This window comes from Hyla sarda, chromosome 9 (assembly GCF_029499605.1).
Source record: "Hyla sarda isolate aHylSar1 chromosome 9, aHylSar1.hap1, whole genome shotgun sequence".
Lineage (NCBI taxonomy): Eukaryota > Metazoa > Chordata > Amphibia > Anura > Hylidae > Hyla > Hyla sarda.
In genome coordinates, this window is record NC_079197.1 from 50,921,412 (window position 1) to 50,946,179 (window position 24,768).

The 24,768-nt window shown below is 42.0% G+C and overlaps 1 protein-coding gene across 1 annotated transcript in view; it reads right to left on the reverse strand.

Moving 5' to 3' along the window:
- The window catches only part of STARD8 (StAR related lipid transfer domain containing 8), a 185,784-nt gene that overhangs the window by 157,071 nt on the left and 3,945 nt on the right, over nucleotides 1-24,768 (reverse strand). The window contains exon 2 of the mRNA XM_056539267.1: nucleotides 2,539-2,572. Within this exon, the coding sequence (XP_056395242.1) occupies nucleotides 2,539-2,572 (34 nt within the window). The remainder of the gene's footprint in view (nucleotides 1-2,538; nucleotides 2,573-24,768) is intronic.

Genomic DNA, 24,768 nt, shown 5'->3' on the forward strand with positions numbered 1-24,768 from the left:
AAAGTGGGGGGAAATTGACTTTATATAGTGGAGTATTTAGGGGTAAGGTGGATCTCCAAATATGTTAGAGTCTCAGTTTGCCATTTATGTGGGAAGGAATGTTTTAGGGATGTGAGAATTCTATCTGGTATATTGACTGGTAAAGCCTCTGTCTTATGGGAATTTATTTTATATCCAGAGAAACGACCATATTTAACTAGGGCCATGTGTAAATCCACAAATAATGTCACTTTAAATTCCCTCATGCCTATTTTAATTCCCTGAATATCTGGGTTATTGCGGATCTGTGCTGCCAGGGGTTCGATGCAGAGAAAAAACACGAGAATTCAAAAGTTTGGCTGTGAAAGGAGACAAGTGTATATGTCTCAGGCAGGGGATACAGTCATTAATGAAGCTGGTTCCCAGATTAGTTAAGACGTAGGGAAGTTGGCTTCACTTTACAAGGCCGAGGGTCTTGAGGTAGCCTTTCAGGTAATTAGTACATGGTTGCCCAGAGTAGTTAGGGTCTCCAAAGTAAAGACAGTCCTCACAAGAATGTTTCACAATTAAGGCATTATGTAGAGGAATAAGGTAGCCACGGAGAGTGCAGAGTGTGAAGAGTCTGTGGTCTAGGGGAATTCACTGATTAACCCCTCTGTCATCATGAGGTCTTGGTTGGGGCCCAGATAGTGCAGCTCCAGACGTTACAGCATGTAGGTAGTGTGAAATGGTTGTGAATAACTGTACCCCCAATGGTAATACTGCTGTGAAATGAGGAAAGACTCACCTGAAGTGCAGTGTGTTCCCAGGTGGTTGGGCAGCACAGCCAGCCATGGAGGAGCACGCCACGTGTTGCAGTAATGGCGCTGGGAGCTGACTCTGGAGTGGAGAAGGCTGACTGGTGAGGCAGCAGGAGGACTCTCCAGGGCGTTTCAGAGATAAGCAGGAGACTGTAAATCCTCACAGGAGGAAGCCGTAGTCTTCTGTGGCCTTGTGTGGACCTATACCCAGACAGGCAAGCTGGCATGAAACGCGGGAACTGTGCTCCGAAGCAAACTGCAGCGCCAGCAGGTCGGAACTGATCTGGGGGAGAGGAAAGGCCGAGCGGGAGACTGCAAGTACTCACCAGAGGGAGCCTCAGTGTTCTGTGCCCCGGTTTGGACCATCGCCAAGGCAGGTAATCTGCCGGGGATTGCGGGAACTGTACATTGCTATTCACTGCAGTGTCGGCAAATTGGGGCCGCTTCAGGCGAGAGGAAGACCAAACGTGCAGGGGAGCACTTGTAGATCCTTTTTATATAGTTTAGGTGCTATAATCCAGTATTTAGCAGGGATATAGCCCGCTATTAAAGCAGTGGGTAGAAGGAGCTCAGCCCAGGCACATCTTACCCCCATGAGCTTCCGGCCATGCCCCCTCATTATTCCATTATTATTGTTAAATCACTGTGTATTTTCTATGCACTCTAACTTCTCTGTGCGTGCTATTTCACTATTGTGACATCATTATGTGCATTATCCATATATTGTGACATTACTTGTACATTGCCCCCGTAACATCACTTTGTGCATTATTCTTGTGCATTAGGGGGGCCAAAAAGTATAAGTTTTTCATATTCTGATCAAGGTGGGATGGTACCTTTTGTAAAGTTGCTTGTTACAGCCCTGTTTATTATCCTGGTGATATACCATTAAATGATGAGTACATAGTTTAACAAATCAATTTGAAGAAAAAAAGCTGAATAAGTTCCATTGGGGAGATTTATCAAAACCTGTACAGAGGAAAGTTGAACAGTTGCCCATAGCAACCAATCAGATCTCTTCTTTCATTTTTCAGAGGCCTTTTTATAAAAGAGAGAAGCAATCTGATTGGTTGCTATGGGCAACTGGTCAACTTTTCATCTGCACAGGTTTTGATAAATCCCCCCCTATGTCCTTATATTCTTAGATGTGACCTGTGGTGGTCTAAATTGCTTTGGGGCTCCTTTTCATTGATCTCTCCTGCCTACAACATGTGTTTCAAGTATGGTCTTGGAGTATTGCATACATGGCTTGAAGGTACTTTTGAGGATGAGGAAGTACCAGAGGAAGTACAATGAGGAAGTACCAGACACTGTCCCATTGATGAGAGAGCACTGTGTCGAAAACTTGAGAGAACTTGATTGGAAGTGTACTTTCGACCATAGACCATTGGCCACACAATTATAAACCACCTACTGTGGATACAGAGGGACAAATCCATTGAGCCCCTCAATACCAGACCCACAACAAATACCCTCCTAAAAAAATACATAAAAAACTTGAAACAAAGTCAATTCACCAAATTAAAAAAGCTCTTAATTCCATCTGTGTGTAAGACAATAAATAAAATAATTCACTAACCCAGTATGCAAATCAAGGTGCAAAAAGTGTTTGTATACATTATAAAGAGCAATGCAAGAGAGACAAAAAGAAGGGTACAAGCAGTATCATCCAGAGCGTATGCAGTCAAGATATGAAGAATCCAATACAATACCATAATATAACAAGTTATCAGTTCTGTATTTCGTGCACATGGCTTACCTTCAGTTTTCTTTTCTTTTTGAGATACGAACAGCTGCAAAAGAAAAAAGAAAGACCATCTTAGCTGTCAAGCTCGGGGGCTGTTGTACAAACACTATAAAATATGGGTGAAGATTCCTCTAAAGGGGTACTCCAGTGTGTTGTTGTTGTTTTTTTTATCAACTGGTGCCAGAAAGTTAAACACATTTTTTAATTACGTCTATTTAAAAATCTTAATCCTTCCAGAATTTATCAGCTGCTGTATGCTCGACAGGAAGTTTTTTCTTTTTGAATTTCCTTTATGTCTGACCACAGTGCTCTCTGCTGACACAGAGTTTTGCTATGAGGTGTCAGCAGAGAGCACTGTGGTCAGACAGAAAAGAAATTTGAAAAGAAAAGAGCTCTGTAGTATACAGCAGCTGCTAAGTGCTGGAAGGATTAAGATTTTTAAATAGAAGTAATTTACAAATCTGTTTAACTTTCTGGTACCAGTTGATAAAAAAAAAAAAATTCCATTGGAGTACTCCTTTAAAAGAAACGTCAGTGTAACGTTAGCTTTTTCATTATTTATAATGGAAATTCTCATGTTAGGTTTGGATAATAAGAAATACATACAGGAGCATCATCTGGTTAAAAAAAAGAAATGTTTAAGATTTGGGACAGTTAAAAAATTTAAAAGTACAAGCAATTTGATGTGTAAATCCTTAGAGAAGATGTACCATTGTATTTATACTAGTTTATTGGAGGACATGCATACAAAATATGGCAAATAGGTTCTGATAGAGATGACCAGGCACAGTCTGTACTCCTAACGGATCAGAGTGTGGAGCGGGGGCAGCTACAAAAACCCCAGTGGTGCTACACTGCAAGGAAAAGGACATAAATCATAGTCGTAGGACGCTCCTCTGTGAGTCCTATCCTGCCTCTGCACCTGTTATTCCTGTTTTTAGATGTGATTCATCGAGAAATAAAGTGATATCCAGCTATACTCCTATGGTGAGTGCTCCATTCATCCTTTACCACTTATTGCATGAAAAATATGGCATTATTTGTGAATCCTCCTTTTTTTCTGAATAGGTCTGACTTTATGTAACTCATTTGCACAGCTCTTTCAATAGTATGGTAAAGTTTAAAGGGATACTCCGGCGCTTAGACATCTTATCCCCTATCCAAAGGATAGGGGATAAGATGCCTGATCGCAGGGGTCCCGCACCCCTTTAAAATTCATCCCGGAGCGTGTTCGCTCCAGGTCTGATTACTGTCGATCATGGGGCCGGAGAGTTGTGACATCACGGCTCCGCCCCGTGTGCCGTCACGCTCCCTCCCATAGACTTGCATTGAGGGGCGGGGCATGACGTCACACATGGGCGGAGTCGTGATGTCACGCTCTTTCGCTCGCGTGGTCGGGATCCGAATCCTCCAAGGTTGTCAGAAGCCGTTGAGGTGGGTGCTGCAGCCGAGATCCCGGGGGTCCCCAGCAGCGGGACCCCCGTGATTTGACATCTTATCCCCTATCCTTTGGATATAGGATAAGATGTCAAGGGGCGGAGTACCCTTTTAAGCTTCTGCATAGTGGATTGGCAGAGAAGGTTACAATACGTTTTTATAGACATTGGGGGAGATTTATCAAAATCTGTCCAGAGTAAAAGTTGTTGAGTTGCTCATAGCAACCAATCAGATCGCTTCTTTCATTTTGCAGAGGCCTTGTTAAAAATGAAAGAAGCGATCTGATTGGTTGCTATGGGCAATTCAGCAACTTTTCCTCTGGACAGGTTTTGATAAATCTCCCCCATAGAATATGTAGAGAAACTCTGGGAGATACTTATCAAAGCTACAGTAATGAAAAGAAATAGTGGGGAGGTTAACCAGAGCAACCATTGAAGTTGCCGTTTCTGGAGAATAAAATACCTTTGTCTAAAATACCCTGTAGAATTTAATGAAGCTGAAAAATAGCTTTTTAGTCTCTACTGCCTAACATCATGAAGTAAAGTACACATCTCACCAATAGAGGGAAACATGGCTATACAGGGTTTCCCAATGTAGACGAGCACAAAAATGTGCTCACCTGACCAGGATGTGCAGGGTTATGCACAACAATAATGATTAGTTAGTTAGATACTGACAGACGTACAGTGAACGCTAGTTCCGCAGCTTTGTGACAACTACTGGCGGCTTTTGCGGATGCAAGCTTCAGGGAAGGTAATCATCTCTTATGGAAGAGCTGCTCATAATGGCAAATTCCAAATTTTAATTTTAATATTGTTACAATGAGAACTCATTTTGGGACACTGCTATTCTCCTTTATTAGATGAAGGGGTGAAGTGAATACAGTGACCCCTCGACCTACGATGGCCCTGACATACGATAATTTCAACATGCGATGGCCTCTCATAAACGGCTATCGCATAAACGGGCCATCGCATAAACGGCTATCCGGCAGCGCAGACTGCTTCAGCTGCCAACGGATAGCCGTTTACGGTGCCCCGTGAGCTCTGGTGATGTCTCTTACTTGTCCTCGGGGCTCCGGCGCGTCCTCTTCGGGATCCCCTGCATCGTCGGCGCTCTCCATCGATGTCATCACGTCGCTGCGCACGCCGTCTCCTCATCCAATAGGAGCGGCGTGCGTAACAACGTGATGGCGGTGACGGAGCGTGCGGATGCCGGGGAAGCAGAGGCCTTGCCGGAGCGCCTTGCTGGACGGCGACATCCCGGGCAGCGGTGACGGTCCGGAGCGGCGGGGACAGGTGAGTACAACTTCCTCTAACAGTGGTCTTCAACCTGCGGACCTCCAGATGTTGCAAAACTACAACACCCAGCATGCCCGGACAGCCAACGGCTGTCCGGGCATGCTGGGTGTTGTAGTTTTGCAACATCTGGAGGTCTGCAGGTTGTAGACCACTGTCCTATACTTTACATTGCACGGATCCCTCAACATGCGATGGTTTCAACAAATGATGGTCCATTTGGAATGGATTACCATTGTATGTTGAGGGACCACTGTAATTCTTTCCAGAAATACATTGTTATTGTACAAATATAAAGGCTTTGGGTACCAAAACCAGGGACTTCTGTAAAAGCTGCTGATCAAAGAATGTTGCCCTACACTTTAGTTTCAATATGGCAAATAAGATACACTTATTTTTACTTATTATGTATCATTCCTAAGGCACTAATGTTTAGTAGGTACTGTCATTTTAACAAACTTTTCATAGATCTGTAGAACAAGCAGATATAAGAATCTTTGTAGTATGTCTTATAAGACAAAAAGGTTTTTTTCTCCTGTTATTAAAATACCCCCACCCTCCCCTTACTCAAATATTCTTCTCTAAAAATCAGCTCCGCTGTATTATGTGTCTACAAGACAAAGCAATACAGGTCTATGGAGGGATGGGGAGGAGGGGGCACCAGCTCTGGGAGAACTTCAATTTATAGATGAATCATGCAGAGCCAAAATCTGCTGAAAAATACCATATTAGTTTTGGAATGGCCAGAAATAGTGCTGTTTTTTTTATATGCTTTTATCCTGAAAAGTCCCCTAGAACAACAGGTACGCTTCAAGATTGGTTGCTTTGAATTTCTTTTCTCTCATCGTAGCAGACATGTGAGCTGCAGTAAATATAGTTTGGTCGTTCCTGCCATGACTCTGCATAAGATTCGCAGAAAAGTAATAGAAGTTGTTACGAACATGTCATTTAGGAAGTATTGCACAGACACTGCAAGTCACACAGACACTGTTATATTGAAAGTGGTACTAACCAAGTTGTTTTTCACCTAAACTTATTTATATAATAAGAACATCAATAATACAGAATGAGAAAGGAAACAGTATGGTATGGTCACAGCGAAACAGCTGTTTTCTATTAGCAGCATAAGACAGTTGTCACATACTGGGCCGACACTACAATAAGGCAATTTCTTGAATCGGCCCAGTCGTAGTATGGCCCTCGCAACAAACTTATCTTAGATTTCTTAGGTTTTGCAAAGCCAAAGCAGGAGTGATCAGGCATGTCTGCAACTAAACACTGTCTTATCCCCTTAAGGACTGAGCCCTGAGCCTGGAGGGCTTATCCAGGAAAAAACTTTTTTTTTACATATATCAACTGGCTCCAGAAAGTGAAACAGATTTGTAAATTACTTCCATTAAAAAAATCTTAATCCTTTCAGTACTTATGAGCTGCTGAAGTTGAGTTGTTCATTTCTAAGTGCTCTCTGATGAAACATGTCTCGGGAACCGCCCAGTTTAGAAGCAAATCCCCATAGAAAACCTCTTCTACTCTGTGCAGTTCCCGAGACAAGCAGAGATGTCAGCAGAGAGCACTGTTGCCAGACAGAAAACAACTCAACTTCAGCAGCTGATAATTATTGAAAGGATTAAGATTTTTTAATAGATGTAATTTACAAATCTGTTTAACTTTCTGGAGCCAGTTGATATAAAAAAAAAAGTTTTTTTCCTGGAATACCCTTTTAAGGACTGAGCCCTTTTTTGCAATTCTGACCACTGTCACGTTATGCATCAATAACTCTGGGATGCTTTTACCAATTATTCTGATTCCGGGAATGTTTTTTCGTGACATATTTTACTTTATGTTAGTGGTAAATTTTCATCGATACTTGCATCATTTCTATGTTAAAAATTCCCCAAAATTGAAAATTTTGCATTTCTCCATATATACCGTTGTTATTTGGAAGCTATATGATTTATATAGAGGTATTATTTATCAATGGGCATGTGTTTATCATGGGAAATTGTTATATATACAGGGTGGGCCATTTATATGGATACACCTTAATAAAAGGGGAATGGTTGGTGATATTAACTTCCTGTTTGTGGCACATTAGTATATGTGAGGGGGGAAACTTTTCAAGATGGGTGGTGACCATAGGGGCCATTTTGAAGTCAGCCATTTTGAATCCAACTTTTGTTTTTTCAATAGGAAGAGGGTCATGTGACACATCAAACTTATTGGGAATTTCATGATTTGCTTGGTTTTTTCGTAACTTTATTCTTTCATTAGTTATTAACAAGTTTCTGACCACTTATAAAATGTGTTCAATGTGCTTCCCATTGTGTTGGATTGTCAATGCAACCCTCTTCTCCCACTCTTCACACACTGATAGCAACACCGCAGGAGAAATGCTAGCACAGGCTTCCAGTATCCGTAGTTTCAGGTGCTGCACATCTCGTATCTTCACAGCATAGACAATTGCCTTCAGATGACCCCAAAAATAAAAGTCTAAGGGGGTCAGATCGGGAGACCTTGGGGACCATTTAACTGGCCCACGACGACCAATCCACTTTCCAGGAAACTGTTCATCTAGGAATGCTCGGACCTGACACCCATAATGTGGTGGTGCACCATCTTGCTGGAAAAACTCAGGGAACGTGCCAGCTTCAGTGCATAAAGAGGGAAACACATAATCATGTAGCAATTTCGCATATCCAGTTGAATGGCCCCCAAGGTCTCCCGATCTGACCCCCTTTATCTTTGGGGTCATCTGAAGGGAATTGTCTATGCTATGAAGATACGAGATGTGCAGCACCTGAAACTATGGATACATGACGCCTGTGCTAGCATTTCTCCTGCGGTGTTGCTATCAGTGTGTGAAGAGTGGGAGAAGAGGGTTGCATTGACAATCCAAAACAATGGGCAGCACATTGAACACATTTTATAAGTGGTCAGAAACTTGTAAATAACTCATGAAAGAATAAAGTTACGTTAAAACCAAGCACATCATTGTTTTTCTTGTAAAATTCCCAAAAAGTTTTAATGTGTCACGAACCTCTTCCTATTGAAAAAACAACAGTTGGATTCAAAATGGCCAACTTCAAAATGGCCGCCATGGTCACCACCCATCTTGAAAAGATTCGCCCCTCACATATACTAATGTGCCACAAACAGGAAGTTAAAATCCCCAACCATTCCCATTTTATTAAGGTGTATCCATATAAATGGCCCATCCTGTATATGCTTAATAGCTGAGTACCCGGCGTTGCCCGGTTTTTCCTTCTTAGTCCTAGGAGGAAGCTTTTGACTTCATATCCCATCCTCATATCTCAACCTCATATCCTGTCCTCATATCCCGACCTCCTATCCCGTCCTCATATCCCGTCCTTATATCTCGACCTCATATCCCGTCCTCATATCTCGACCTCATATCCCGTCCTCCTATTCTCACCTCATACCCCGTCCACCTATCTCAACCTCATATCCCCTCCTTATATCTCGACCTCATATCCCGACCTCCTATCCCGTCCTCATATCCCGTCCTTATATCTCGACCTCATATCCCATCCTCATATCTTGACCTCATATCCTGTCCTCCTATCCTGACCTCATATTCCGTCCACCTATCTCGACCTCCTATCCCGTCCTCATATCCCGTCCTCATATCTCAACCTAATATCTAGTACTCATATCCCATCTTCCTATCCCGACCTCATATCCCATCCTCATAGCCTGACCCCATATCCCGTCACCATATCCCGTCCTTATATCCCGTCCTCATAGCCGTCCTCATAGCCCGACCCCATATCCCATATCACAACCTCATATCCCATTCTCCTATCTCGTCCTCTCATCTCGACCTCCTATCCCGTCCTCATATCCAGTCCTCATATCCCAACCTTATTTCCCATCCTCATATCCCAACCTCATATCCTGTCCTCATATCTCGACCTCATATCCTGACCCCATAGCCAGTCCTTATGTCCCATTTTCATATCCTGTCCTCAGGTGGGACTGATTTGTGATGAAGATATTGTAAGCTGGAAAGAAGGGGACGTGGCTTTGTGGGACTAGGCATGATTTGCAAGCCAGACCGATGCACAAAATGGGTAGAGAGTAAAAGGGGTATGGCTTAAACAGTGGGCGTGACTTTGTGAGATGGGGTGTGGCTTGCAAGCTGGACTGACACATTCACTAGGAGATGCAGAATGGAGCTTTTGAAGTAAGTTAACGGAAGTGCCATATACTTGTATGGGATTTGAAACAAAAATTCATCTTTTATATAAGGGTGTAGATAAGGGTTAATTTAACTATCATATATTTTTATTTGACATATAAGTAATATGTGTACCAGGTATTATTGAAATTTCTCCAGCCGCACGGAAGTTATGTGGGAACATACATTTCCCATAGATTTGCATGGGACTTTAAACCAAAACCCAGACCCTCACAAATGGGGTAGTTAAGGGTTAAATTAACATTCCCATATTTTAAGTGGACATATAAGTTGCATCTGACCAAGTATTATCGAATTACTTATTACAAAGTATTACAGCCGTTTGGATGTTATGCAGATTAACATATATTTCCCATAGACTTTATATGGGACTTTAAACAAAAACTCCGACCCTGGCAAATGGGCATGGGTAAGGGTTAAATTATGTTTGTTGTTGACATATAAGTAACATGTGACCAAGTTTCATGTTAACATCTTTAGCCGTTTGGACGTGATGCTGGGACATACACACACACACACACGTTGAGTTTTATATATATATATATATATATATATATATATATATATTCATTTTTGTATTTATTTTTATTGTGTACCTAATTATGCCCAACTATGATCAACATTTACCCTCCCCTTTGGGGCTCTACCTGCACATAGCCACACCCTTGACTGAAATGGGCAATTCTAAAATGTCCAGGCCTACATTTGGTTCCAGCCCAGAGAATGGCTGTGCCATTTCAGAGAAATCATAGTTCTATAATTTCAGCTTGGAACCGAGCTCCAAATCATGGGATTGGTCTGTCAGCCCTGACTGATGGATCTCTCCCTATATGCAAAGAGAGAGAGAGAGATCCATAGATTGTTGTGATAAGGAAGTCTCTCAGTTTTCCATGCTGCTTGTGTTTTGGCAGCATGAAACTAGCCACACATTTTCTTTAATGGGTGACCAGGGAGTACCCTACACATTTTATGCATACTACAGAACATTTACAAATTATACTTCAGTCTTATAAATCATATTATTGTAGAGTAGATATTTGGGGATAAGCAGAATTATGGGTAGACACAATATAGCATACATACCTTTTAGTGTACATCACGTTTAGGTATTCCCTGATTCCCAATTCTGTTTAAAGCATTTACAAGGGAAGCAGTTTTAGGGTTAGGGTAATCCTATGGGCAACTAGTCAGCTGTTCCTCTGCACGGGTTTTGATAAATCTCCCCCAAGCAAATCTATATATTAACCAACTGAAAATAACAGTTGTAACTATATGTATGTACCGATATATCCTTGTATTTGTTTACTTTGTCATTTGGAAATAGAAAAAATGTGGCAAATGCATTATATAAAACTAGGAAAATATTCATATATAGCTCTATTTGACTTTATTGATCCCGCATCATTTTGTGACTTTGGTAAAGCAATGTTTATGAAGACAGTGTCCCGGAGCTTAATGTGCTAACCACCCAAAATCATCCAACACCCCTAGGGTCTGCTTGTTCACACACCATCACAAACAAGTAAAATCTGCTCCAGATGTGGCCTTGGAGACCTGCTGATAAATATAGAAGGGTAACTTCCGGAAGAGTTATTCTGAGATCGGGAATGAAAGGGAAAATTCTTGAGCCCCCTACATAGGCAAAGTCTAAAATCATAACAAACAAACCGCTGACCATAGAAACCCCAAAAGGGCTTTGTGACTAAAGAAAAGAAAATAGTTCTTTTTGCTTTGCACATCTGTCAAAATGATCTTGAAGCTGACCTGATAAAGCTGAACTGAAAGAAGAGACATCATCCAAAACCAGACGAATACAGCACTACTTAGCCAATCCTGTATGTATGGTGCCAGTGTCCCGAACTTGATCAGAGTCCATCCAGATAACCAAAAAGCAATGGCGCAGCACTCCAAGTAAAAAAAAACAAATGTGGGTTTATTCCCTCATGTCACTGCACAGCAACGTTTCAGCCCTTATTGAGCCTTTTTTAAGCTTGTGACCTTGTGACTTGTGTCCATTTGTCAAAGTAATTTGATTTGTACTTCCTTGGATTGTGTTACTCACCTTGTTCCAGCAAAATGACCTAGATCTCTGCCTTTTCCTTGACAACATTACTGCTTTATGCTTTGGACTGTCTGCCTGGTACCTGTTATTCTGCTGCTGGTTCTGACCCTTGGCTAAGTTTCTGACTGTGCTCCCATCTTGTCCCTGGCCTGTCACATTCCTGCCCGCTTTCCTGGTTCTGACCCTTGGCTCTGTTCCTTGCTACTGTATTTTACATATTGTTGTGAATTGGTGACTATTCTGAGGGCTGTGACCATGACAAGTCCACTCCTTGTGGGGGTTAAGGGGGTGTTCCCTTAGACTTTCTTAAATGGACAATGGCTTAGAGAATTCACAACTTGAGTTTGAGACTTTACTGTAACATATCGGGAGTATTTCTTGATAATGGGACTATCTGTTAGTGGACATTTTGGGGGTCCATTAAATATATCAGTAATTTCCGAATATGTAGATATTAGCAAGTTCTCTGTAATACAAAAACATATCAGGCAGTTTTACACTGCCAAGGCCAGGCCTGGGCCTGTTATATCACACTGCCACTCAGCCTATCACCAGCCGAGGCGGGTCATTGCTGCAGGTGTACACCTATTGGGGGGTATTTATCAACAGATTTATGTGTCTTTTATTGCATATGTTTGGAGCATTTTTTTGGTACTGTGTCTTTTTGCGCCAAAGTTTGGCGCATTCTCTCCATTGTCATTTTGTAAACTTGCTAGGATTTTGACGGTCCTGTGTATGATTTTGGCATTGTTCAGTAATTAATCATTTGTGCTAATTATATTTTTGTACTAATTTGCCTGTTTTGGACACATGTTTGGCTTAAATCACCACCAACAATATTCTGACATGGAAAACACACATACCAAAGGAAGAATATGGTATGCGCCAAAGTTACTAAATGACAATTGATAAATTGGCGCATGTCTGTAAAAACCAAAGTAAAAAAAAAAAAAAACAGGTAAAAAGAAACTGACAAGAGGTAAACATGATAAATACACCCCCATTGTGTTTTGTTAGTTTGACCTCACCTCGATACGGTGACCCGGAACCATTTTACCATATATGTTTTAAATAATTTCTTTGTTATTATTGTGTATTGCCTGATAAAGAGACCGGTCCGGGCTAGAAATGGTTTTTACGTGTAGCACTTTATCCAATAAACATTTTTTCATTTACACTGGAAGTTATCTGTTATCCTTCCTTTGGAGAAGTGCCCTGTTTTAAGGTCCAATTTTTTCCTTTTCGAGATTTACCTATGTGACCCTAAAATACTACTTTTTTTATTCTTTTCCCTTTTAATAGTAAATTTCCTTTTGAGTTTTCCCTCATAATCACAAATGTGTTGGTTTTCATTTATTTAACCTCTCTATTAAAAGGGAAAAAAACACAGTGTGAAAAGGCAACAAAAACAGAATAAACTATTTTCTAAATCATTGTGAGAATATAGAATACATTGTCCTCCTTTTGGAAAATTATCCCAAAGTGAAAACTTTGTGAAATGCATTTTCCTAAACTTTTATATCTCAAGTTTAAATAGAACTCCAGTGGTAAATGAAGGCCTGTATGTAAGGCTGAAAAGTATTAGAAATATAGAAGTTTTTTTTTTTCCTGTAAATCTCTGTGATGTTTTGAATAGTTGTCCAGAACCCTGCCATACACATAACAGCAAATCCTGGCTAAAGACATCAGTGTCAAGAAGCTCCAAGTCTGGGAGTCATGAAGTAGAAACACAAATAGCTCAGTAACACCAGAGGTTAAAAAGTTAGTGAACTGGGAACAATCCTACAGATGTATGATCTAAATAAACTGCTGCAGCAACATAGTCTCCCAGGTCCCTAGTGGTGGAAACATGCAGTACAGTCAACATAAAAATAATAGAAATAGTAACAGGAGATAAAAAGCTAGGCAGAAGATCCATCTATGACTGGTTTTGTTAATTGCCATAGCAACAAAATCGAACAAAAATAGCTGAATTTGAACAATTTAAAAAGTAAATAAAAAATAAAAAAAAACAAGAAAGGGAACATAGTCTTAAACTGAAAGCAATGAATCCAACATGGGAATGTAGTGATATACCTGGGCATACTTTTCTCTTAGCTTATTAACATAAATCACTAAATATTCGTTGAATAAAATGTGAACTCAGAAATAGAAGAATCCCTTGACAATAGTAATTGAAACATTTGTCCCTGTGGACTTCTGCCAGAATATTCCACACGGACATTCCGCTGCAGCAGAGTCCCATTGATTTTGGTAGAATTCTGCAGCACTATGCACACAGTGGAAACATCTGTTGTGAAAATCCCAATTAAAAAAAAGTACTTTCGTTTTTTCTTTTGTGTTGTTTTTTGCCCAGTCATGCACACTTTCCATGACTAGTCTTCCAGTGGCCTTTGTTTCATTCCCCCACAGCCCCACCCTTGAGTTTTAGTACTCATGTGTTCCCCAGTCTGACCCACAGAAAATTGCATGGCTTAATGAGTAAAAAAAATAAATAAATAAAAGTCAAGACCTGGGGGGCGGAGCCTGACTGCTGGGCTGGATGGCTGCATTAGTATGCTGCTCAGCCAAAGCTCATTACTGCTATTTTTGGAATCTCTTTTGCTATCTGATAGGACAGACAGACAAAGCTCACCCCAGGGGAACATCAGGCACCTTACAAACCCCAACTGGACTGGCTGACATGGATAGTTACATCTGTTAAAATCTGGAACAGAGCCCATTGGATGGCACCAGCAGCTCTTAGAGATGGAAACCACGAGGAAGAGTCAGAGCTGGAAAGCTTATCAGGTAGGCACTGGCTCCTCCTTGACCTGCTCTTTTAGGGTATGTTCACACAGAGGAATGTCCCTGTGGAATTCCGCCAGAATACTCCACAAGGCGATTCCACAGAATCCCATTAATTTCGGTGGAAATCTGCTGCACTGTGCACATGGTGGAAACACCTGCCGTGGAAATCCCGATCCCAGCGTCCACAGATAGAGTAGACATGTCTATTCTTTCTGCCTATTCCACTCGGAAATGCATTGCAGTCTTTGAGACAGCGCATTTCTGAACTGCCCTAGCCCCCCGCTGAATCTCCCTTGTTTTCCGGGCTGACATTCCGCACATTTTTGGTATGAACCCGGCTTTATTGAGAAAATTGTACAGCAAGCTGTTTTGAGCTCTCTCTCCGGTACTCTAAGAATTGGTGGAGATCAAAGCAGACATAGGCCACAACGGTTACCGAACTGAACAACTTGAAAACATAGTGACAAAAATGGTCTCTTTCTGTCATACAGCATCAATATAATTGCAACATCACAAGACTTCCTGATGCAAGAGGATCATGGTAATTAAAGCAAAAGGTAAAATGTTCTTAGAAAATGCCTACCCAAGTCATATGCTGCTGAAGTCTAACCCTCAAAAACCACCGCTGATATCATGAAAGTTAAAGATTAGAGGGGACCCTGACACAACAGTTCCAGGACATAGCTCTTTCCACTCTCGTTAACCCCTTCCTGACCCAGCTAGTTTTGGCCTTTATGACCCAGTCCGTTTTTTCAAATCTGACATTTGTTGTGTTATACATATGGGGGAGTGGCTATCTCCATGTTGGTTCCTGCACCCCACCCATCTTATTAGGTGCTGGACATTTCAGACCTTACAAGCCTGGTAAATGATTACACAGAGGCACATTTACAGTGTAGGGTTCGTCCCAATGAAGTCACCTTATCGCGGTGGGATGGTCCAAACTATTTGGCCAAATGGTGAGCAAAGCACCTCAACTTTTCATTGTAGCAATATAGCATTTAATGTTTTATCTGTATCTTTGTGCTAGCAGTGTGCTGCTGTATTCTCCTGTTTGGGTTTATTTAGCCTAGCAGTGTGCACCTGTATGCCGGGTCCATGCAATAGTTTGGCATCAGTATGTGCTGGCCAACTAATCCTTTTTACTTTATTTTTTAGCCTCCACAGGAGGCTATTCCATGCAATCTTTTGATTGCATACACTGATCAATGCTATGCCATAGCATAGCATTTATCAGTGTTCTCGGCGCTCTGCTGCTCCTGCCTGCTGAGCAGGCTTGGAGCAGTAGATTGCCAATCCAACGACCAGGAGGCAGGTGAGGACCCTCCTGTCACCCAGTAAGCTGATCGGGACATCGGACAGCTCCACTGAGCTGCCGGGATAATTTTAGTTTCACTTTAGATGCCACAATCAACTTTGGTGCCTGGCATTAACCCCGGGTCCTGGCTGCTGATAGCAGTCGGGACCCTCAGGGTTTGAAGTGTTGTCCGGTTGTGAGAACGCTTTAACACAGGTATGCCCTGAGTCCTTAAGGACTCGGGAATGGGGGTGTACCTGTACGCCCTGCGTCCCGAAGTGGTTAATATCAAACCCCTGGGCATTCAGTCATGGCTTCCGATGCAACTGCACCACATATTGCCTGCTCTTCTGAAGATGTCTCTTTAAATTACCAAAGATAAGTTGAAGTCGCTAAAGCAACATAAGGTTAATTGACACATATCTGCTTTGAAAAATACTGATCCAGCCAGAAATCTACCCGTGAACTCGGCAACTACGCCTTTTGGAAAGTCGCTAACATTTCCATTACTTAGGTGACTTTGCTTCTATTTTGATTTCCTTCTTGTCTTATTGACTACTGGACTCTGATTTCTGTGCAATTGCCAACTCTCATTTCCCTCTCCCCTTTGTCCTAGCCTTCATTTCTTTCCTATACTCCTATACCCCCTATGCACCATGGCACTGACTACAGCACTGACAGCTGCTTCTGGCTTTCTTGGACAACCCAGTAACATCCAATACTCTAGAAGTAGACAGGAAGTTTGCTGAAATGGACTTTACTACTCTTAGCTTCTCTTTGTTCAGGACAGCAACATGCATGGAAGTCCTAAGTTTTGTAATATTGCTTACTTGAACCCTGCGCAACCATCTGTTACGCATATATCTGTTTTCGGTTCGGGGAACACTTGCAGAATGATGTAGTCGCTTGCTTTAAGATTTACTTTAGGCTTCCCTTCAATCACCTTACACTCTTGCTGTCTCTTCTCCACACTACAGCTTACACTGAGCTCTGCACTCAAGCTCTCTAAACTCCTAAACTAAATAACTCCTCCCCCCAATCTATATATGGCTTAGCTAGCAATGTGATTAGCTTGGTCTCATTAGGTGAAATGCACTCCACTCCCTCTCTTTACCTAAACATAATTAGGTAAATATAAGGCATACGCAGCGATGTCCCGCCTCGGACGGTGATAGGCTGAGTGTACTGTCATGTAAGGAGGCTCCTTACATGACAGTGCGCTCAGCCTATCACCGGCCGAGGCGGAATATCGCTGCAGCTGGTGATACGCTGACGGCTCTCTGACGTTCCCGTCCCCAGAAAGCAGCATGAGGATCACAGCGGAGGACCATGAGGCCGTTACCGGAGCAACGGGGAACGTAGGAAGGTGAGTGAAAGTTTATTTTGTTTATTTTTGCAGCCCGGGCACAGGAATATGTAAAATTCATGCAGTACAGTTATCCTTTAAGGTCCTTTCAGTTTTTGCATTTTCATTTTTTCCTCCTTACCTTTTAAAAATCATAACTCTTTCAATTTTCCACTTAAAAATCCATATTATTACTTATTTTTTGCATCACTAATTCTACTTTGTAATGACATCAGTCATTTTACCCAACAATCACCGGCGAAATGGGAAAAAAAATCATTGTGAGAAAATGAAGAAAAAATTAAGAAAAAATACCATTTTGTAACTTTTGGGGGCTTCCGTTTCTACGCAGTATGAGTGTATTTTTCCGTAAAAATGAAACCTTATCATTATTCTGTAGTCCATACTGTCCATACGGTTAAAGTGATACCCTACTTATATAGGTTTTATTTTGTTGTACATCTGGAAAAAATCATAACTAAATGCAGGATAATGTATACCTTTAACCCCTTAACGACGCAGGACGTATATTTACGTTCTGCGCCGGCTCCCGCGATATGAAGCGGGATCGCGCCGCGATCCCGCATCATATCGCGTCGGTCCCGGCGCTCATCAACGGCCGGGACCCGCGGCTAATACCACACATCGCCGATTGCGGCGATGTGTGGTATTAACCCTTTAGAAGCGGCGGTCAAAGCTGACCGCCGCTTCTAAAGCGAAACTGAAAGTGACCCATCTGCTCAGTCGGGCTGTTCGGGACCGCCGCGATGAAATCGCGGCGTCCCGAACAGCTGACCGGACACCGGGAGGGCCCTTACCTGCCTCCTCGGTGTCCGATCGGCGAATGACTGCTCCGTGCCTGAGATCCAGGCAGGAGCAGTCAAGCTCCGATAACACTGATCACAGGCGTGTTAATACACACCTGTGATCTGTGTAAAAGATCAGTGTGTGCAGTGTTATAGGTCCCTATGGGACCTATAACACTGCAAAAAAATGTAAAAAAAAAGTGTTAATAAAGGTCATTTAACCCCTTCCCTAATAAAAGTTTGAATCACCCCCCTTTTCCCATAAAAAAAATAAAACAGTGTAAAAAAAATAAAAATAAACATATGTGATATCGCCGCGTGCGTAAATGTCCGAACTATAAAAATAAATAATTAATTAAACCGCATGGTCAATGGCGTACGCGCAAAAAAATTCCAAAGTCCAAAAAAGCGTATTTTGGTCACTTTTTATACCATTAAAAAATGAATAAAAAGTGATCAAAAAGTCCGCTCAAAACAAAAATCATACCGATAAAAACTTCAGATCACGGCACAAAAAATGAGTCCTCATACCACCCTGTACGTGGAAAAATGAAAAAGTTATAGGGGTCAGAAGATGACATTTTTAAACGTATAAATTTTCCTGCATGTAGTTATGATTTTTTCCAGAAGTGCAACAAAATCAAATCTATATAAATAGGGTATCATTTTAACCGTATGGACCTACAGAATAATGATAAGGCGTAATTTTTACCAAAATATGCACTGCGTAGAAACGGAAGCCCCCAAAAGTTACAAAATGGCGTTTTTTCTTCGATTTTGTCACACAATGATTTTTTTTTTCATTTCTCCGTGCATTTTTGGGTAAAATGACTAATGTCACTGCAAAGTAGAATTGGCGACGCAAAAAATAAGCCATAATATGGATTTTTAGGTGGAAAATTGAAAGGGTTATGATTTTTAAAAGGTAAGGAGGAAAAAACGAAAGTGCAAAAACTGAAAAACCCTGAGTCCTTAAGGTGTTTAAATTGTCATCTTCTGACCCCTATAACTTTTTTATTTTTCTGCATATGGGGCGGTATGAGGGCTCATTTGCGCTGTGATCTGAAGTTTTTATCAGTACCATTTTTGTTTTGATTGGACTTTTTGATCGCTTTTTATTCATTTTTTAATGGTATAAAAAGTGACCAAAATACACTATTTTGAACTTTGGAACAGCATGACTGAGCTGCAGGGATGCTTTCGGTTTCACGTCAGAAGCGGCGGTCAACTTTGTTTGCCGCGTCTGAAGGGTTAATACTAATGTCCGGTATAAGCCACGGATCCTGGCTGTTGACCGCCAGGACCGAACCGATATGATACGGGGTCACCATGTGACCCAACGTTATATCGCAGGAGCCGGCACAGGACGTAAATATACGTCCTGCGTCGTTAAGGAGTTAAAGGGGCACTTTTTTTTTCTAATCTACTGGTGCCAGAAAGTTAAACAGATTTGTAAGTTACTTCTATTTAAAAATCTTAATCCTTCCAGTACTTATCAGCTGCTGTATACTACAGAGGAAGTTATTTTCCTTTTGAATTTCTTTTTTGTTTGACCACAGTGCTCTCTGCTGACCTCTCTGTCCATGTCAGGAACTGGCCAGAGCAGGAGAGGTTTGCTATGGGGATTTGCGCCTTCTTTGGACAGTTCCTGACATGGACTGAGTTATCAGCAGAGAGCACTGTCGTCAGACAGAAAAGAACCATACAACTTCCTCTGGAGTATACAGCAGATGATAAGTACTGGAAAGATTAAGATTTTAAATCTGTTTAACATTGTGGCACCATTTGATTAAGAAAAAAATTCCACTGGAGTACCCCTTCAATTTGTTATTTTACAAAACTATCTGTGGCATGAGTTATTTGTAAGTCTACTAAGTTGTTTAAGTGATTGCTTACAAAAAAATAAAACATTTCACTGAAAAAATCAGCTCTCCTGTATCTGTATAATTAATATTTTGCTTTAGGTGACCCTGAATACCACTACTAGTGTACTGAGTACCATTATAGCAGCCCCTCTCTTTCATTATGTTGCATCCAATTAGTCTCTGGGGACTTGACTGCCTTGTAATGTGTCCACTCATCAATTGATTTGGATACATTAGCAAATTAGTAATAATGCAGTTCCTTAAAGAGTCCCTGTCATTATAAGAAAATAAAGAGCTCCATTGTGAGTCTATGGGGCTCGTCTCATGCAGCGAGATATAGATGTTATGGTTTTCCTGTAGGTCTTTACAATTTCTTACAAGTTTTGTTTTATTTTACTACTATTAAAAAATTATAACCTTTTGTAAGAAAATGAGTATGCTTAACCCCTAGATGACACACGGCATAAATGTATGCCCTTAACATCTGGGAAATAATGCACCAGGGCGAACTATTATAATGACAGTGAAAGGTCCCCTCACCGGCCGCTGAATCGTCGATCCAATGATGCAGCCTGGCTGAGCCAGGCTGTATTATTGGATCGCCGATCCCACCATATAATGCTATGCAATAGGCATGGTATTGAACAGTGAATGCAGTCTTATGATTGCATATCAAATTCCCCTATGTAGACTTAAAAAGTGAAACATTAAAAATAAAAAAATGCCCCTCCCCTAATAAAAAGTCCATTCAAAACAAATGTAGTACAGATAAAAACTATAAATCAAGGCACAATACATGATACCTGTATATATATAGCCCTGTATACAAGTTATAGTGGTCTAAAAAAGGAACATTTTAAGAATATTGATTATGTTGTCTTTTTAGGTACAATGATAAAAAAAACAATTTATACAGTTTTTCTATCATAAAGTGTGCTGTGTAAAAACCAAAAAAAAATAAAAAATTTCCCCCCACAAATAATATTTTTTTGGGCATGATTATGATACGATTATGGTTGCGCAAAAAACAAGCCCTCATATGGGCCTGTAGATGAAAAATAAGAGTTATGCCTCTTAAAAGGTAGGGAGGAAAAAAAGAGAACGCAAAAATGAAAATTGGCTGTGTACCTAAAGGAAAAATGTCACATGTTCACTCCTGCACTAACCACAGGTACGGACAGATAGTGCTGCTGACACTGATTCATATGCTCCCTACCTTGCCCGGATCCGTCCAGCCATTCGCCCGCAATCTTAGTTTTTTTATATATGCAAATATGGATGTAATTGGCACATCAGTGCCGCCCGTCTGCAGCGCCACCAGCTTATGAATATTCTTCCCCCCTCCCTCCAGCTCTCTCTCACCCCGCCGCTCCTAACTGGTCTTCACTGCACATGTCAGGAGGCGGCACATGCGCAGTGAAGACCAGTTAGGAGTGGCGAGGAGAGGGAGAGCCGGAGGGAGGGGGGAAGAATATTCATAACATGGAGGCGCTGCGGATGGGTGGCGCTGACATCACAGTGCCACTAGGCTTCTGAAAACCCTGCCCGTTCCAGTAACAGACACATTTGCATGTATAAAAAAAACTAAGATTGCGGGCGAACGGCTGGACGGATCTGGGCAAGGTAGGGATCATATAAACCAGTGTCCCTTGCACTATCGGTCAGTACCTGTGGTTAGTGCGGGAGTGAACATGTGACAGTTTTCCTTTAAAGCATACCAACATTTTTTATATATATATATCACTCAGTACCTAATCCTGATCATGTACATCTAATTTTTATGTGTCTAGCACCTTTATTTATTTTTTTATTACACTTTTAATTTAGCTCACTAGTCTGAATTTCTCTGTGCCTCACTGTGCAGGTCTCCGCCCCCTCCCTCAGTTTGCTGTCTGCTCACATCTCCCCTAGCATTAGCAAAACTACAACTCCCAGCTTGTCCTCACTGACAGTAGCGGGACACAAGCTGACAGTGGGAGGATTTTTCCTCCAGCTGTGAGCCCTACACTCACAGCTGTCAATCAAGGAAGTGGGTCCATGAAGCATGGACACAGCAGGACTAGTATGTGTTCAAGCAGGCAAGGGGGGGGCAGTTCTTTGACTGGCTTTTTCTAATGAAAGCAATTGCAAAACCTATCAAAAGTTTTTGTATCTGACAGTGGCCATTTAAGGCCAAAATTGGTAGTGCCCTTAATGGGCTAAATTTGACCTCTTCTAACTCCTATTATATTTAAAAAGTTCAGAGATTTTTGCACGCGGCAATACCACATATGTTTTTTTTTTCTTCACTCTTTCTTAGTCCCCATAGAAGACAATTACTTGTAATCTATCGACTGCAGACACTGAACAATGCTGTGGCATAGAACAGCATTGATCAGTGTTATAGGGCTCCACTTGTACATGCAGCCGAGTAGGATAAGTGAGCTCTGGCTGTGATCTCACCTGATTGGGAACCTTCAATTTTACCATAATAGTCCCGATTAGTACCCTGAGCTAATCGGCAAGGGAATTTAGCCACTTTTAGATGCCATGATAAACTTTGAACGTCTAAAGTGCTGATGTCCAGAATTAACTATGGGACCCGGCTGCTGAAGCAAGCTTAACTTGTTCTGCGTTAAGGGATTAAGCCATATTTTGGCCTTTATGTTTGTCAATAGTTTTACCATAACCAAGATTGACACAGATAGAGAGAAAAAGTATAATGCAAAGATTTGTACCTTTTTCTGTGTTTTAGACCCCCCTCCATGTTTTTGTAAAAATAATGACCAAATAATGTGTGTGAACCCAGCCTTAGACTGTCATGTTTAAGTTTACACTGTTTAACCCATGCAGGAAGCAGGGTGTAATGTACTTAAGGTACACCCTGCAGTTTTCCGGTCACCGCCGCTCGCCGGGTGGGGATCGGAATGGGATGTCTGCTAAAATCCTGAGTCCTGAAGTCCTGAGACTCCCCATGTTGGCGATCACCACGATTCGCTAGTCAATTCAGACACACCACCAATCACTCGCCCTACATAGCTAGGAGGTGGCAGTGATGCCACCTCCCAGGACAGCTGTGATTGGCCGGTTACATTGACCGGACCAATCACGGCAGTAAGTGCCAGAGATGGGAGGGTTAATGCACGCTGCCCCGCTCTGCTCACCCCACAGTATGTGTGCTGGTGAGCAGAACGGTGCCCCGTGCTGCCACCTCCCCTTTGGTTAAAAGCAAAAAGGGAATCTAGGGCCATAGGTGTACATTGTAGATTAGGGAGGTATAACTTTTGGTGGTAAAAGAAAGATTTATTTATTTTTTGTGCAGCGTTCCCCCCACAGTAGGTATCTGAGGTTCCACAGCACCTTCTACTGTGTGACCCAGGCCCTACAGGGGCACTGCGGTCTGTCCCAAGCCTTTTTTGAGGTGCAGATTTTTTTTCTTTGCTGATTCTGGCCGGACCCTCTTCCCTATAAAAGACCGGCCGGCCACTGTTAGTGAATCACCCACCCCACCGCTGATCAGTGCAGTAACACTGATCAGCAGTTTTGGGGATTTTTTCGGGGATAAAAGCATTTTTTTTTTGGAGGGGGGGTTAAGCACCTTTTTTGGGTCTGATTTATTACTGATCAGCGTTTTATTAAGGTTCAGACAGGTGCTTTTTTTTTCTTGTTTTTTCCTTTTTTTCTTGTTTTTTCCACTGTTCTGGGCTGAGTGTTCAGACCCCCACTGACTTCTGTGCCCCCTGCTGCCACCGAGCGCTAATCAGTGACGCACACCACTGTATCTGCTCCTTTTTGGCGCAGGGCTTTTTGTACTAGAAGTCAAAATTTTTTTTTTACTAAACTTTAATATATATATATATACATATTTACACGACCCCCCGGACAAGTTTACCTGTGCCCCCTACCGGTGAACTTGTCTGGACTGTACTAGAGGAGTATGAGCCTGTGATTCCTGAGTTTGTTGTCGACTCAGGAATCAAGTTTGCCATTGTCGGATTTACTGAAATTGACTTTTTTAGTTTTTTTTTTTTTTTCAGTGACGACTTTGTCAATCTGATGGTGGTGCAGACAAATCTGTATGCCCAACAGTTTGTCACTGCGCACCTGGGCTTCTTTTTAGCTGGGCCCTATGGATGGTCTGATGTCAGTGCAGCCAAAATGAGAATAAATCGGGGGCCTTGTGCTGCACATGGGCCTAGTCAAAAACCACAGTGTCAGGCAATACTGGTGTGGGGACGTCTTCTACCAGACCCCATTCTACAGTATGGCTATGACACGCCCCCGTTTCGAGGCCATACAGATATACTTGCATTATGCCGATAATGCAGCAAGTCCCTGGTAGGGAGGTCTTTATTGATGAGTCTCGCATCAGCTTTAAGGAGAGACTCATCTTCTGCCAACATATTCCCACTAAGCGGGCGAGGCATGGCATGAAACTCTATAAACTCAGGGTACACTTGCAAATGTACGAGGGAAGGGATTCCCGTATTGAAGCCCCAGAATGCCCCCCCATTCTGGGTGTTCACAGGAAACTACACTAAAAAAGAGTTCTACATGGCAACCTGGACCATGTAGACCATGGTCCAGGTTGCCATGTACAACTCTTTTGTACTGTCCAAGTACACTGGCAACACAGGGACATTCATTCAGTTCCAAGATGAAGTCCTCAAGGCCCTGATCTTTGGCGACCGGGAAAGAGCAGGCTGGAACTGTAGGCGCCCAGATCGACCATAGCAACACTTGTCAGGTGAGATCTCCCATGGTCTCAGAAAAAATGCAGAGTGTCACAGGAGGGGGGATATGGAAGGACACCACCACTCAGTGGGACATATGCCCCGATCATTCAGGCCTCTGCATTAACAATTGCTCGAGGGAATACCACACTTCCATGGAATACTAAAGTTCTAATCCTTTTACACCATTTTAATTCCCCCTAATTTGACCCCACGGTACATTGTCTTCCAAATTTGAAACCCCCCCAAAAAAAAACCTCATATAATACCCCTGATAACACCTTTCTCGTGTTATTTTTTCCAAAAATGGGTCATGGGTCACCGAGTTAAAATCATTTGGGGTTTGCATATTGCCTCAAATGCTCAGTGTTCTCTCCCTATCTGAGCGGTGTGCGCATTTGCAGGCAACAG